The following is a 17,765-nucleotide window of genomic DNA, read 5'->3' as shown; positions in this document are numbered from 1 at the left end:
GATGCAAGAATCCGCAGTTGTTGCTTATGCAAGTCGTTCATTAAGTTCTGCAGAAAACTATGCGCAAATTAAAAAAGAAATGTTAGCTGTGTCATGGAGTCTGGACAAATTCCATCATTATGTGTATGGAAGGGAAGTGACTGTATTTTCTGATCATAAACCTCGCGAGGCAATCAAAAAGAAGCAGCTCCAAAAAAGATTGCAAACTATGTTATTGAAAACTCAAAAGTATAACTATGAGCTGATCTAAAAACCTGGAAAGCAAATTCCTATTCCTGATACATAGTCAAGAGCTCCAATACAAAGTCTGTCTCAAGAAGATGAAGTTAAAGACATTGTATGTACGATTAAAGCATTACCAATAAAAGGGAGATGTTTAGAAGAGATTATTCAGCAATCCAAAGAGGATGAAGGAATGCTAGCCTTGAAAAACACTATTCAAAATGGATAGCCATCGCGGAAAGATGACATTGTTCCTATTTTAAGACCATATTATGAATACAAAGATGAACTTGGAATCACTAATATCACTAATGGTGTGGTGGTGTGAGGAGAAAGAATTGTGAACTGTGGCAAAAGTTTGAAACTGACATCTTTGTGCTGAAAGATAGGCTTTATTTGGTAACCGTTGATTATTTCAGTCAATTCATTGAAGTAGATTTCTTAACAGATACCAACTCGTCAACTGTGATAAACAAATTAAAACATCATTTCGCTAGATATGGAATTCCAGAAATACTTATAAGTGGTGGAGACACTCAACTTTGCTCGAAGGAATTTGAGAAGTTTTGTGAAGAATGGGACATTCTCCACAAAAAGATAAGTCCATATAACAGCAAATTGAATGAAAAGGCTGAATCAGCAGTGAAAATCATAAAAAACATCATGAAGAAAGCTCTAGCAGCCAAAGAAGATCCTTATTTAGGTCTACCGAATTACAGAAATACTCCTCTAAAAAACATTGGAAAAAGTGGATCACAATTGTTAATGGGGAATAGGACAAGGTCCATAGTCCCAACAACTTCAAGCCATTTTGATCCAATCATAAGGGATTATAATGAATTCAAAAGAGAAAAAGATCAGAGATTTCGAATTTCAGAAAATGAAAAACATCAAGAACTACAATCTCCAGTGAAAGATGACATAGTGTACATGGGTCCAGCAAAAAAGGATTGTCCGTGGAAGAAATGCTGTGACTAAAGTTTTAACACCAAGAAGGTAGAAACAGAAGGAGGAAAATATACAAGGAATCGAATGTTTCTTCAAAAGCAAAATAATCCAACCAGTGTTGAAGAGAGTGGGCAATATCACACTAGATATGGCAGAGATAAAGAAACCGGACAGACTTGAATATAATTAAGGACTGTATCATATAAGTTGCATAACATCTGCTTTAGTAATAATTGTAGGTTATTCTTTTAAAACAGTGTTTCCCAAAGTGGGCAATATCGCCCCCCGGTGGGCGATGGAATGGTCCAGGGGGGCGATAAAAGCCACAGGTTTAACATAGGATCCTATGGGTTCGCTTGAGTAGGGGGGCGATGAGAGAAAAAAAAATTCTGAAGAAGGGGGTGATGGAACAAAAAGTTTGGAAAACTATGTTTTAAAAGAAGATATGTTACGTAATTTTTGAAGTAAGTCTATTTGAAGTCAAAGCCGTACATATCTCGGAGAGTTTAGAGTTACTTGTATGGTAATGATCGAGTGATTATGGTTGATATTATGAAGAATAAAATTTAGAATCGCTCTCTAAAGATGTCTCTCTATGATCTCGCCTCTACTTGTTTAAAAGATACAAAACAGAACACTGTCACTGCTAAAGTATGCAATACTGCAATGAAAAAACCAATTACTTGACTTTTTCAAATATACAAATATACACATGCATACTGAAAGCCAAAGAAAGAATTTCCGCCAAACTCTTCCCCCCCCCCCCACAACATATAGCCCAACAAAAAAAAACACTAACATTTTTTTTCACTTTCCAAAAAATTCATTTAAATACATATAATACAAAAATTCATTTAAATACATATAATACAGAAATTCATTTAAATACATATACAGTAAAACCTCGATAAGTCGTCACCTCAAGTTATCGAAAAATTATGACGGCTTAAGCGGAGTGACGACTTAAGAGGTGTTCCATCAGTTTTAATGTGCATTGTTATGAAAATCATATAAATTTAAAGTAATATGACATTTATTAAAGTATGAATAAAAATAACAATATTAATAAAATTTATAGATTGCGAAAGAAAAAATAGCAATTTTTTATCTTTTTTATCTCTTATAACTTATATTATTATGGTGAAATGTACTGTACACTTTGATTTATACCAGCAATTTTTAATTTAGACTAACAGAGCAACTGTTAGTCTAAAGCTGTAAGTAGCTTTTCTTCATAACAGAACTCTCTATTGCACTTTAATTTTACATGTACATCAAATTTAATTTTAGTGTTTGAATTCTTCGTCAGTAGTTCATGATGCAACTACAAAGTAATCTCGAACACTTTTGACTTGGTGAAGGGGCCCTGGGCAGGAAAAAGTAAACAGAAGACCTCAACTTGGGAAAGAATGTCTCATTTTTTTCAACAAAGATATTTTGTTTCAATTCCAAACCCTAAATTAGTAGAGTCCATGCTTTCTATGATTATTTATTATCCGTAGCACATTGACTTTAACTTGATTAATTTGATTCTTCAATTTACATAATTTTTGATTTCCTTGCACTGTGTGTAATCTTTCACGTATCAATAAATTTTGGTTTTGCCAGAGATGCCCTGGGGGGCCGAAGTGCTTACGTTGCTTCTTGCGACAGAGCCTGGGTGCCTCGCGGTTTCTCCAGTTTCTCCAATGGAGCCCAGGCAGAAATGAGATCTAGCTTGAACATTCCCCAACGTTCCAAAAACCTTAGTCAGCAAATGTACTTCCCCAGGGTAACTTTCGTTACTTAAACTGTTCCGTTTGGGTATATAGGATTTTATGGTGACTTTTAAGCATATTGCAATGCTGTTAACAAGCTCTTTTTTTGATGGGAGCCATAAAAATAGTCTGTTCCACTTTCTCAAATTTTTTCATAGTGACGAGTTAACCGAAATTAGCGACGAGAAAACGAGGGTTTAATAACATTGTTGTCTATGAAAGCTGGAAGGGCCTGAAGAAAAATGACGACTTAACCGGAGTGACGACTTATTAGGGTGACTAGTTAATGAGGTTTTACTGTAATACAAAAATTTATTTAAATACATATAATACAAAAATTCATTTAAATACATATAATACAAAAATTCATTTAAATACATATAATACAAAAATTCATTTAAATACATATAATACAAAAATTCATTTAAATACATATAATACAAAAATTCATTTAAATACATATAATACAAAAATTCATTTAAATACATATAATACAAAAATTCATTTAAATACATATAATACAAAATACCATGGGGTTTTTGTTTACCTCGTTTATTGAACATCATGAGAAGAGCAGGGTGACGGAGAGGTAGAAGGGGAATGTAAAAGAGAGTACAGCGGTTGTTGGCGATGCTTTCTGCAAGGACATTGTGATTTTATTTGATGTTTCTTCTTCTTCATATCAAGTATGTTGGAATATGTTGACAAGGCTTCCTCTACTAATTTTTCTGCATGTGAAGGACATACCGTAAAGACATCGGTGAAGTTGTCTTCTACTTAAGAGCTGCCACGGCTCTAGTTATGACAGTAATGGCATTAGTGATGGTGTAATTCTTCCGTGCCCAAGTGGCATGGTGGTAAGATGCTCGTCTACCATCGTGAAGGTTGTTGTCAAGGTCCCGGGTTCGAACCCAAGGGAGGATATAGATAAGATATTTTCCCAAACGAACTCGAGGCGACCACCGATAGACAGTACCTTCACTTCCAACCCATCTCACTAATGGCAGTAAATTGCAATATAGCGATATGGCCAGAGTTGGTGTTTGGTGAAGTAGATGTAATTCTTCCATACCTTCAAGACATTTTATGCATTTGCATCTTCTATTGCGTGCACAATCATCTCCATTGAGTGGCGTGTATAGTGAGCCTTGAATGTTCACTTTACCCCGTGATCAAGGGGCTGAATGATAGATGTTGATTAGGAGGCATATAAAGGACTTCCCCACCATCAGCTTTGAACGTATTGACATCTTATTGTCCAGGAGCATTATCCAGTATCAAAAGAACTGTGAATGACATGCCTTCACTCTCAATGTACCTCCTGACTTCCGGAACGAAACACAGTTTAAACCAATCCAGGAAAAGTGCTTTCATAGTCTAAGACCTTTTATTGTTCATCCAAAATACTGGGAGCTTGGACATCCATATGCTCGCGGATTCTCAGATTTGAAAATTACGGTGGGCTTTACCATGTACCCATACGCATTTGCATAAAACAACATATAGTAAATCTATCTTGAAGTCATAGTAAGTCTATCTTAAAACCAGGTGCTTGCTTTTTTTCTTGATTGATAAATGTTCTTGCTGCATTTTCTTCTAAAATAGTGCAGTTTCGTCAACATTAAACACCTGCTGAGGTGCATATCTCTTCTCTTCAATAATTTTCTGCAAAGTCTTTGGAAATTTTCTATCTGCCCCCTGGTCGGCACCATTTTTACATTGCGTAATCCAAATAGTTTCTTAAACATATGAAACCAACCTTTACTTGCATAAAATTCTGATGAAATAGACGTTTTACCAGCCCTTCTCTTTATAGAAGCGTAAAATGTGTTATCGCCTTTTCCGTTATATTACAATCAATTGGAATACCTTTTTTGTAGTAGTCTTGTACTCACAAAAAACCACATTTTCTGTACGAGAAACACATGGATCCAGTAGGCAATGCAAAGCTTTCGCTGCCTCAGGTGCAGCTACATCCGTGAGTGAACAAATTTCAGATTCCTTTTTCTTGATATATCTCACCGTAGATTCGTTGATTCCGTAATGATGGGCCACCGCAGCAGCAATTGACTTACTTTCGCCAAGCATAGCCAATATATCCAATTTTTCTTGTAAACCTTTCACTTTTTTTTTTGTCTTTCCAAAGCATTATCAGTAGCACTTGAAAAATGAGCCATCCTAAACACGCACAACTCAAATTTTGTAAACAAAACACGTGAATGACAATTGCTGAGTGTTTCCAAAAAAAAATTCTAATGAAGGAAAACAACCGCGAATACGGGGGGGGGGGGCGACTGTATATGCATATAATACATTAGATCGTGAAAAAGAGGATATCAAGAACTATAGACCAATCAGTCTCCTATCAGTAATTTATAAAATCTTCACCAAAGTGTTGACATATAGGCTTGAATCCAAATTAGACGAAACTCAACCAAAAGAACAGGCAGGATTTCGAAGTGGATTCAGTACAATGGATCACATCCAAACAATCAGGGAACTCAGAGACACAAGGAATATGAATTACCATTGTGTATGACCTTCATTGATTTTGAGAAAGCGTTTGACTGTCTTCACATCTGCTAATGTTAAAGCTCTAGATTTAATTGGGGTAGAGAAGACTTACAACAATATCATCAAGAAAATATATGACAAAGCAACTGCAGCAATTTGTTTGGATAAAGGAAAAGCAAAGATCAAACTCGGAAAAGGAGTCGGACAGGGAGATACTATCTCACCAAAACTCTTTACCACTGTTTTAGAAGAAGTATTCAGAAAACTGGATTCGAATAAAAAAGGAATTAAAACAAATGGAGAATTTCTCAACCATTTGCATTTTGCAGACAACATTGTTGTTATCAGCAGTAATCCAGATGAACTAGAGGAAATGATACAAGAATTGGCAAAGGCAAGTATTCAGGCGGGCTTGAAAATGAATCTGCAAAAGATTAAAGTTATGTTCAACCCCTTTGCGTTGAATAGGACAATCTTGCTCAACAACAGAGATAGAAGAAGTAGAAAGCTGTGTATAACTGGGACAAGAAATTACCATGGACAACGGAATCATTAATGAAATAAACAGAAGGATCAGGATTGGATGAAGCACTTTTGGCAAAAACTGTGTAATTCTGAAGAGTCACATGCCATTATGCCTGAAAAGAAAAGTTTTTAACCAGTGTGTGCTACCAGCACTGACTTATGGAGCTGAAACATGGACACTCACAAGCAAGACGATACAAAGGCTACAGACAACACAAAGGAGCATGGAAAGATGTATGCTAGGCATCACAAGAAGAGACACAAAACGAATCACTTGGATAAGGAACCACAAAAAGGTATACAATATCATGGGAAGAATTAAACATTTGAAATGAAAATGAGCTGGACGTATTGTAAGAAGACAGGACAACAGATGGACCACAAGTATTCTAGATTGGTACCCCGTGGTGTTAAACATCTGAGAAGGCGTCCCCATGCAAGATGGATTGACGAGATCAGGAAAGTGACAGGAGTCAACTGGATGGCTAAAGCATCAGACAGAATTAGCATTTATAGAACTCCGGCCTATCCGGCTCGTCTTTCTGCCACAATAGACTGGATAGGTCAGTCTACTGTAGTTCATAAAATCAAATTTTGAATTTAATGGGTTTTTTTCTTCAATCTGATAACAAAGATAAAACACACACACACACAATAGTATATTCATTTAATTCTTTCACATAATTTTTTTTAACTCACCCATATTGCAAGTTTAGCCTTCGTACCATCAACACACACAGTTTTCACTTTGAAATCAACGCCTGGAAAAAATTCATTAACAAAGTTTAATGAAGAAAACAAAAAATATATTTCCAGGAGTATAAAAATTTTCAGACTTTTCATTGGCTCATGTCAGAATAAATGGGGAGGGGGGGGGGGGGGGGGAATAAAAAAAAATAGTTTTTTCGGCTTAAAATACCCCCATTCAACAGATTTCCTCAAGCACATAGTTACCGGAACTGTATCAAGTAGTTAGCACAAAAACCTCTCAGAGGTTCGAAATAAACTACAATAGAGCAACGATTAACTGAATAGCAATCAACCGAAACATCAGTTAACCATAAATGTTACAGTTGGCAAATTCAAATTTGTGCGATACGTAGAGGTTCCTCTTGTGCTTTTAGTGAAGCAAGAGAAAATTTTGGACTTCTTTTCCTAAACTGTACTACTGGCCTACTTTAATGGGCATTTTGAACTTGCCAAACTAGGCCAGTCATTTCTCTGTGTTATTTGTAAAACATGTGATACAAAATATATACAGTTTTGAGTTTAATATCACTGTTTCTTTGTTTCATAAATTGCTCCTATGACATTGGTATAATTATTTTTTTCCGTGAATGATAGGTTATCTGAAAAATCAGTCATAAGAACACCCCCAGTCCCCAATTGTTTTGAATAATTGATGCTCTACTGCAGTGGTGTGCAAATCTTGGAACACGGCCCCCCAGGGGGACCCTGTCAATGAACTAGGGGAGTCGCAAAAGGTTCACAAAAATAAAAATTTCTAAATAAGAAATTCATTTTTATTTAAAAATACGTTAAAAATAAAGAATGCCTTTATTCAGCTGTGTTAATTACTATGTATCAGACAATGTAATTTTATCAAACTCCACTTGTACAATAATCAATATATTGGCTCCGTCATGCCAGAATCATGAATGTGCAATGTCCTTGTTAAAAAAAGAACGTGGGAAATGACGTTTGAATGGTTACTATATGGAAGTTATTTTCCTAAAATGTTTTGTGTTTTAATAGGGCATTATTGAAAAAATTGTGTGTTACATTTGTGTTTCAGGCACAACTTAGATAGGAAAACAAGGTATCCAAACAGCTGATAAAAAAAGAGGAAAACTTGTACATTCGTGCTTCTGGTATGCGGCAGATGATCTTAAGTTTTACAGGGTGAATTAGAGAGAATCATTCGATTTCAAAATTGTATATTTCTTAAAAATTAAAAACACAGAATAGAATGATAAGTGATATATGAATATGTGGGGAATAATGTGTCTATGTTTTATGATAATTTTTTTTAGTGATTGATTTCAAGTGTAAAATCATTTTAAAATCGGATGATTCTTTCTTAATCACCATGTACACGAAAATCAAGATACATCTCGCTAAACTTCCATCTTGCATAAGGGACACTAAGTAGCTACATCAAAAAACAAAGTAAATATTTATATGATATTAAAAAATGAATATCTTTGGAAGTCAATATTGCCAAATCAAAGTCGAAACAAGCGTTCCAAAAAGGGCTTTCGGAACAGCACGTTTACTGACAAAAACCGGGACATATGGGAAACCTATGTAGGGGTTGCCGAAAATTTTTTTGGTCAAAAGGAGATCATGCTTCAAAAAGTTTGCGTACCTCTGCTCTACTGTATCCTTAACCAACTACATGCTGTAGGTTCCGATCCAATCCCCCCCCCCCCCTAAGTGCATAAAATGGCTGTGGTAATGCATCTCATTTTGATAATGCTGAACGCTATTTTTTTTTCTCATTTATCTGAAGTGTCAAACAGGGCTTGACAAATTTTAAAAAATTATTTGGTGATGAAATTTTTTAAAAAGCTGAGCAAGTTTTTTTTTTTTTTTTTTTTTTTTTCATGGAATGCAAAATAATCAAGGGAACAGACCTTTCCTGGATATTAAGCCAAGGTGAACTTGGAAAGAAAAGTCATCTGATCTCTACTGGGAATCAAAAACCCAGGTTCTGTTGTAAACCGGACCAGTAAGTGCATTACTATATATACCACTGGAGACACGACCCTGCTTTCCTTATTTCATGCACTGTGGCATGAGGCACTGAAGTAGAGACATTAATAGCCTCCCTTAACTTCAGCAAATGCCCTCCCTTTCCCAGATGGTAGAGAGAAGGGGGCCTGATCACTACATGCCATTTCATGAACTAGCTGGCCAAAGTCAGAAATCATTAAAAGACAGGACATTAACTGGTCAATTTACAGTGATGTTGGACAATACATGAATTGACCAGCCAATTCACAAACTGGCATACTTTGGGCTTTGGTCATAACATGTATATTACAACTGTTCCGTAATCCAAATACCATTCTAGCAAACAAAGTTAGATGAAAATATTCCCATTTGAGAAATAAGGCAGGTTTACCTATTGTGGCTGCCAAACCAACATCAAAGACATCATCTGTGAATCTCAAAAGCAAGCTGGAAAAAAAAACAAAAAAAACAATGGCATGTAAAATTATTTAAACTTTGTTATGCATCATTTGACAAGTTTCACAAAGAGTAAATTTCCCCCTCCCCAACTTCTTCTTATAGGTCATAGGTCCTCGGCTGTATTTCTACTTTTTTTAAACTTTTATTACTAGACGCGCCCCGTTCCTCCTCCTATACAGACATCAGAGCATTCCCGAAGTTCGAGCACGCCTGGAAAATCCAGCCAACTTTTTTTTTGTCTGTCTCATCAACGGACGAATAATAAATCGTAATCACACCGTTCGCGGACAGATGTATATAGAAGCTTAATCGTCAATAGAAATCAAAGAATAGATGACTTGATAATCTTCGTCTTAAGTGTCCTGTGCGCGCCCGTTGTCACGCCAGGATCTATTACGTCTAAAAAAAAATGAAATTGCAATTGACAATATATGATTAGGATCTTGAATCTTCATCAGTAATGCTAATGATTGATCTGTTCTATTTTTGACGTCTGAGGGGTGAATTCTTGATGCTCTTCCTTTTGTCCACAAATATGTTATTGCTCCTGTCTCCTACTTTTGCCCAATTTCCAAAAATTGATGAAGTCTTAAATGGCAAGGCTCAGTTATTTTTCGATTGTGATCGAGTTACTGGTGGAGAACTACGACCTTGCATATTATGTGACATCAATCTTGTTCGAGGAGGAGAATATGATGGATCTATTTCTTTATTCTGACCTCTGTAGTAACTTGCTCTTTTGTTATGCAGCAATAATTTGCTTCTATAAATGTCAGAAGATTAAAAATTCTGTTAGAGTTAATTGGGCACTGTACTTCTACTGCAATTTCAGGGCGAAATAACCAGGACTCAAGATAAAAACAACACTTTATTTCATTTATTTTATCCAACTTCCCCAACGAAACCATCATGTCTCTTCGGTAAAAACTTTCACACTACTGCACTTTTTCCGAATGTCTCTTTTCATTCTATTTTCTTTTTCTTGTGACTTCTGTTTCTCCCAGGCCTTCTTCCAACTCTTTTCTCCTGAACTTTACACATCCATGGGCGGAGATACGGAGGGGGCAGCGTGAACGGTGAAGTTGACTGATCTAATGTATATATGCATAGATGAATTGACATCATCATCATTGTGCCCTCCAGACTTCCAAGTCTATCTCCCTCCGCCTATGTACACATCCCATCATCAAGAAACCCACATCCATCATTTTTTAAATGATGATGATGCTTCAAGCGTGTAACTTGGTTTCTCAATGGCTACCATGACAAGGCATCTGTGTTACCTTGCATATCACCCTTTCGGGTCCCCTGGGCCAACGCATGACGCTTTCCGGTAGGCAAGCATTGTATTGTGAAGCACCAGCTGCTGTGGCGGCGGCCATACCACCCTTGAACAGCAAATAATGTTTGTTCATCCAAGAATTCATGGGGCAGTGGCTGCCACCAGCATAAGCGAAGGATGACCTTTCCGTGCACTGATTCCTGGGCAAGCCGTTGTTGGCGATCGAAGTCTTAGCCAGTTAGCTTCTGGCTTTCTCCGTGTTTGGCTGCCGGTTCAGAGCTCTGTTGATTCCTTTGGCAAATGGACAGGGAAACAATCGCCAATCCCATTGCTTGGACGTTTCCTGCCTAGACTGAAACCGGTTCGGCGCCGATCTCCTCCTGTGGACAGGATGTCCATCATCGTATCATTTTGAGTTAATCTTCTTGAGTTGCAAGGCCTTACCCCCGGATGCAGACTTGTCCCGATTGGTCTTGTACACATCTGAGAGGTGAGGTGCTATCTTGACACCGTTCTCTGCGAAGTCGCCACCATCTTCAGCAATCCTCTCTGGGCCGATTCGTGGGTCTTGTACTCGACGAGGGCAAACGTCTTCTTCACCACGCCCCCTTTGACGTAGAGGCAGCGCTTCATACAGACATCTGGTATCTCAGACCCTCGATTGACGACTGTCACATAAACGACTCCGCCATGCTCTGACATAAACTGCGACACGGACTCGGGTGTCACTTCCTCGGACGGCATGTTGCAGACCAGGATCATTTTAGCACACCTGGTCTCCTTGAAAGCCGGTATGGGCACGATCTGGCACGCTTTAGTACCTTCTCCGTTGACTTGGAGTTTGTTCAAGTTCCTGAGACAGTACCGAACGACCCTCCAGTCCTTGGTCAGGGTCTTGACCTTCCTGAAGGATGACACCAACCTCAGACTGAAATAGTCCTCCTTGTTCCTCCAAATGTGCTTCAGCAGAAAGTTGTTCTTCAGTGAAGTAGCTCTCGACTTGGGCTATGATCCTCTCTTCAAGTTCTTTGTTATGTATGTCAAAATCGCTGTTATTGCAGTCTTTGGACTTGGCCTTCTGTTTGTGATCAACACCGGAATCGGCAGATGAGATGCACACATTGTCCTTATAGCTTGGTTCATTGATCAGCCTTAGAACTTGTAAATTTCCCGAAAGTGTCATACGCCGTCAGACATATTAACACTTTATTTATCAAACGACTTGACACTGCGCAAGTAATTGGACATACCTGTGTTTGCCGTCGCTGATCTTCAGCATGCATATTTTCAGAGGGGCTATCTTGCTTTCACCAAATGCGGACTTGGTCCTTATTCTTTCTTCGCCTTCACTGTCATCGATCTCAACCAAATCTGATAACGACTGAGATTTGGGCTATGGAATCAACTACGTCTCTTATTGTCTTCTGACCACATTTCAAGCTCATGGTCTACGGTTTGTGTTAATGTTCGCACCAATACAGCACAGTGATATGCGCTGTTAGGACTGTGGTTTCTTCATGTCCCTTTCTTCAGTCTGGACAGAGTTCACCTGGGCCCTGTTCAATGGCTTCTGCTGACCTCCTGTAATACAAAACCTTGCTATATGACCTTCTGTAGCACATGCATAACAAATGACTGCGGCTCTCTCTCTCTGCTATTCGAACCCATCGTTGCCTTAGGCAGGAAGGACTCACCCTAAAGTCTCTGGTTTCTGCTGGCTTTCCATCTCGGAATGTGATAAACCGGTCTTGGGGTTCTCATACTGTCACTAGAAAAGGGTGTCTTCAGAGTCCTCTTTACATCATCGAACCTATTTAGTTTCTTTGATAGCTCACTTGGAGACACTATATCACACCATTCGTCCAGATAGTGTTCCTTAAAATCTGATAGGACACGTTTCTTCATTTGATCGGCAATGATTAAATCTCTTAGTTGCTCACCCGTCATGACCCCCCCCCCCCCCCCATCAAAGTAGGTACAAAACTCAGGGTAGAAGTCTCTCTAGGTGCCCTCTTGATTTTTGTGACGTGAAGAAAACATCTATTACTACTAAACCAGACATGCACCTTGTCTATATTCCTCTGCGGAACCTCTAACGAATTGGTACGTGTTGGAATGTGTGGGCATGTATAGTGAGCCTTCTGTGAAGTTTGTTTCTGTGTAATGCTTGCTATGTGTAGTGCTGCCATCTGCAATAAATTTTTTAAACTATGAGTTTTTCCTCAACTCACATTGCGTGAAGTGTAATAAATGAATAATTATACCGTTGTATGCCTGTTGCTCTCGGCGGCGAGACTTTTTTAACGGGGAGATCGGCTTGCATTTGCACCTCAAAGTTGAGAACCACAGAAAACCAACTTCAGCCGATCACCACTGCGACGACGGTGGGGTTTGAACCGGGATCCTTGCGATGCAAGTCCGTCACTATGACCACACTACCACCACAGCGGCGAAGAAAACATCTGCCGAAACTTCTCTGGGGTTAGTTTGAATCTTCTCAATAATAATTCTTCAACTTGATTATACTCCTTTATCCTCTCTTCTGGCTCGCGGGCAATTAACTGGTTCATTTCGAAAGGAAGAAGTCCCAAGAGCTCAGCTGACCAATCTTCCTGAGCAAAGGCCATGCGTTGAGCTTGCCGCTCGAACAGCACCAGGTACAGACTTATGTCTTCTTCCATCCTGAATTTTTGCATCATGTTCTGGAAATCCCAGCTGGGGGTTCTGCAGCACTGTAGTCGGGTTGACTTCACAAAAAAAAAAAAACAGCGTGGGAGTTTGACGCTGCTGCTATCCTTCTATACAAACTGGAGTGGTTCCACTGTGGTTAGGACACTCTTCTTCTAATTCAGCTCACAGTCTTGAGTCATTGAAGCCATGATCCTATCCTGTCTACTGCACCAGTAAACTTTCCCCTGTGCCCGAGTGGCATGGTGGTAAGGTGCTCGTCAACCATCGTGAAGGTTGTTGTCAGGGTCCCGGGTTCGAACCCAAGGGAGGATATCGATAAGATATTTTCCCTAACGAACTCAAGGCGACCACCAATAGACAGCGCCTTCACTTCCAACCCATCTCACTAATGGCAGTAAATTGCAATATAGCGATATGGCCAGAGTTGGTGTTTGGTGAAGTAGTAAACTTTCCCCCGACTTCATATCAGCCCCGTAGGTTCTAGGCTTACTTCTACTGCGATTTCGGGAGGAAATAACTTCGTTCTAGACTCCCAAAAGAAAAAAACAACACTTTATTTCATTTATTATCCAACATCCCCCAACGAACCGTCATGTCTATTTGTGTGAAAGGTACAAACTTTCACACTAATCTCACTTTTTCGAATGTCTCAATTCGTTACCTTTTCTTTTTTCGCAACTTCTGTCTCTCCTCAGATTTTTTCCAACCTCTTTTCTCCTGAACCTTACAAAATAAATTTTCAGTTTTCTGAAAGATGGAGAAGAAATTCTGGAGTGTGCTTGTGTATCCAGCAGTGGGCATGTTTTATGTTGAGTAGGTGATGCCATTTATCCAAGGCCGCAACTAGATACTCTCTCAAACGGGCAAGCATGTATTTTGGCACTCCACATACTAATGTAAAGAAGAAGCAGGTATAAAGGGTAAATTTTCAGCGCTGCTTCTAGTCCAAAACCCAGGCCACCAGACATCCCTGCTTCCCCCCCCCCCAAGTTGTGACCCACCCTGCATCTATCCTCCAAATTGATAATGCAGAGATTTGAAATCTAATGTATGCATGTTTGTGTTGTAGGTCTGTGCAATCGTTGTGGCAACAAGTTTTTTTTTCAAAGGAACAGCCAACTCAAAATTGGTGAACCTTAGAAAATCTTATTTTTAGCCGATTGCCACTGCGCAATCGCAGATTCCAATCTCAGATTTTCACCAAAGGCTAAATCTATGGTATGGGGGCCTGTGCCCTCAAAATGATAAAAAATTAAAAATATTTTTGTAGAAAATTAAAATATTGGAAAAAAAAATCATTCTTATACTATCTGTTAATTTCAAATTCTTTTTGCGTGTTAGTAACCCAAACTTTCTGTGGAAATTCAGATCCTTATGCCCCTCCAAAAGCAGATTTGACTTACACACCTGTGATTCTCGCAATGTGAAATGGTAACTACCGCTTAGCAGCTAGATGGCAAAACTGTGGATATTCGAGATAGAGTTTTTACAGATTCTGTCTTTCCCCCCCCCCTCCCCCAAACACCAATAATCTCAAAGTTTTTACAATTTTAACGAGCTTTCCAATCCTTTAAGATTTTTCAAAAAATGTGCATTCGCAATCTTGTAGGAACAAGGAGAATTTACGGCATATAGATGCTGTCTTTGAATGGCGGTAGATAGCTGCAAAAGTACCATAATTTCCAGTATGTAACTGGGCCGCCGTGGTGGTCGAGTGGTCATAGTGATAGACTCGCACCGTGACGATCCGGGTTCAAACCCCACCATCGCCGCAATGGTGGTTGGTTGAAATTGGTTTCCTGGGGTTCCCAACTTCGAGGCACAAATGTGAGCCAATATCCCCATTAAAAAGTCTCGCCACAGAGAGCAACAGGCCTACAACGATAAATTACTCAATCATTACACTTCACTCATAGTTAGAAAAAAACTGGCAGTAGATGGCAACGCTACACATAACAAGCATTACACAGAAACAAACTTCACATCAGTTTTCACTACATGGACATTTCCATATGTACCAATTTGTTAGAGGTTCTGCAGAGGAATATGGACGAGGTGCATGTGTGGTTTAGTAGGAGTAGTGGTATGTAACTGGAGGGGAGAAAACCCACAGGGTAATAGAAAGTCAGAAATTTAAAATTCAGTATACAGCCCCTCATTCAGGGACACAACCAGAGATATTCATCATCTTATTCTTCAACAACCCGTATATTGTATTGTATTGGCAATATGGTACAGTAAAATGCTTCATTTGTACTTCAAAGTTGTAAAACCACTTTTTCAAGGCAGCACGGTCATGATAGAAAGAAGAAAAAAAAGGAAAAGGTTGAGAGGGATTTTCTCTCTACTTTTTTCCTTCTTGGAACTAGGAAAGAACGCGTCCTCCACAGTTAACCAAATTTTCATACGTCCTCTCCAAAATTCTGGGTATTTGACATGCTAAGCATGTCATTGCCATCTCTGAGGTTGTGTATAATTTGTTCAACATCTGGCAAAAGATGAGAGGCAGAGCGAATCTAGTCATATAATGTGTATGAAGTCAATATATATAAGTATTTATTTACTTATATAAGCATACTTATCAAATACTTATTATAAGTATATAATAAATATTTTATTGTAAAAATATTGAAATTAATGTTCAACTCAATAAATGTTAACTTGTGACGATGCAATTAGTATTTCTCAGATAATGTGTAATCTCAACCAGTGTCTTTCTTTCTTTCAAACCGAGCAGAACTCAGATTTATCACCACAGGTAATTTTGTGAAGTGTAATAATTGAATATTTACACTGCTTGTAGACCTGTTGCTCTCTGTGGCGTTACTTCTTAACGAGGAGAACAGCTCGCATTTGCACCTCGAAGTTGGGAACCACAGAAAACTAACTTGAGCCAACTACCACTGTGACGACGGTGGGGTGTTGAACACGGCTCCCCGCGATGCGAGTTCGTCACTATGACCACTCGACCACCACAGCGGTTCCACCAATGTCTAAACTTTTGCAGTGTACTGTGCTTGTGACGATCTTAAAAAAATAATAATTGCATAAATCGGGTAAATTGGTCGATTCTAACCACTCGGTATTGAACGTGACGCCCCAGTTACTCACACTGATTGACGCAGCACTTCTTCATAATCAGACATCAATGAACTCACTCCCCAAAGCAAGTTTTTCCTTCTTTATGAAAAGAATACAGGATGTTACAGGGAATAGCATCTGAGAATTCAATACATACCTGGACTTTCCGACGTCGCTCTCGCCTATTATCAAGACTTTCAGTGTTGTTAAAACACTTTCATCATCCATAGTTGCATACAATAACACTGACGGCAATGACTTTATTACTCTCATCACGTCACACCAACATGACGGAATGAACATAGTGTGACCATACAATCAGCATTTTCTAAGCCATTTCCGTATGAGTAAGATGCCTATGTAATATACACACCATACATAGATAGGCTATGTATGGTGTATGTATATCCAATATTTTCCGGTATAGACTATACCGGCCAAGATAATTGGGGGACTATACCGTATAGTCCCCCAATTATCTTGGCCATCCCGACTTTTTTGCAAAAGTGTCCCAGTTTTTCTCGTTTTTCACACGATACCTGCCTGAAGTTTTATTCTTATTATTGAAGTCAAAGATTGAAATTATTTTTCAACTCATAAATTTTATTATGATATGAATATTAATCTCCCACATTTGACTTGGTGAACGTTTTATCTCGTGGAATTCATTACAATGAGGCTTTTCGAATAGACATCATCATCAGCATCACTCCTGAGCAAAGCTGCATTAAGAGTCTTACTGCAGCTTTGCCTTAAGAGTCTTTTAAGGCAAACTTGCAAGCGGCTTTGCTCCTGAGGGACATACACTGGATGTAGACATGGAGGAAAGAATAACAGGAGGTGACGCCACCAGCGCAACCATGGAGAATCTGGGTTGCCAGATGAAGCCAGTGATCGCTCTATTAAAGGGACCAAGTAAGCTCAGCTTACCAATCTTCCTGAGCAAAGGCCATGCGTTGAGCTTGCCGCTCGAACAGCACCAGGTACAGACTTATGTCTTCTTCCATCCTGAATTTTTGCATCATGTTCTGGAAATCCCAGCTGGGGGTTCTGCAGCACTGTAGTCGGGTTGACTTCACAAAAAAAAAAAAACAGCGTGGGAGTTTGACGCTGCTGCTATCCTTCTATACAAACTGGAGTGGTTCCACTGTGGTTAGGACACTCTTCTTCTAATTCAGCTCACAGTCTTGAGTCATTGAAGCCATGATCCTATCCTGTCTACTGCACCAGTAAACTTTCCCCTGTGCCCGAGTGGCATGGTGGTAAGGTGCTCGTCAACCATCGTGAAGGTTGTTGTCAGGGTCCCGGGTTCGAACCCAAGGGAGGATATCGATAAGATATTTTTCCTAACGAACTCAAGGCGACCACCAATAGACAGCGCCTTCACTTCCAACCCATCTCACTAATGGCAGTAAATTGCAATATAGCGATATGGCCAGAGTTGGTGTTTGGTGAAGTAGTAAACTTTCCCCCGACTTCATATCAGCCCCGTAGGTTCTAGGCTTACTTCTACTGCGATTTCGGGAGGAAATAACTTCGTTCTAGACTCC

General features: G+C 39.0%; 1 protein-coding gene across 1 annotated transcript in view; it reads right to left on the bottom strand.

Moving 5' to 3' along the window:
• Window positions 1–16,511, bottom strand: part of LOC149088316 (ras-related protein Rab-18-like) — a 33,914-nt gene extending 17,403 nt beyond the window's left edge. Inside the window, exons 1-3 of the mRNA XM_089246861.1 lie at window positions 16,373–16,511; window positions 9,094–9,149; window positions 6,666–6,727 (exon numbers count right to left, since the gene is read on the bottom strand). Of these exons, the coding sequence (XP_089102987.1) occupies window positions 6,666–6,727; window positions 9,094–9,149; window positions 16,373–16,488 (234 nt within the window). The 5' untranslated portion in view covers window positions 16,489–16,511. The remainder of the gene's footprint in view (window positions 1–6,665; window positions 6,728–9,093; window positions 9,150–16,372) is intronic.
• Window positions 16,512–17,765: the final 1,254 nt, after the last annotated feature.

This window comes from Pholcus phalangioides, unplaced genomic scaffold, assembly GCF_987345545.1.
Source record: "Pholcus phalangioides strain wild (caught in Gottingen) unplaced genomic scaffold, Ppha-v1.0 ptg000003l_1, whole genome shotgun sequence".
NCBI lineage: Eukaryota > Metazoa > Arthropoda > Arachnida > Araneae > Pholcidae > Pholcus > Pholcus phalangioides.
Note: the sequence above shows the minus strand (reverse complement) of the source record. Positions and strands in the feature narration are given on the sequence as shown.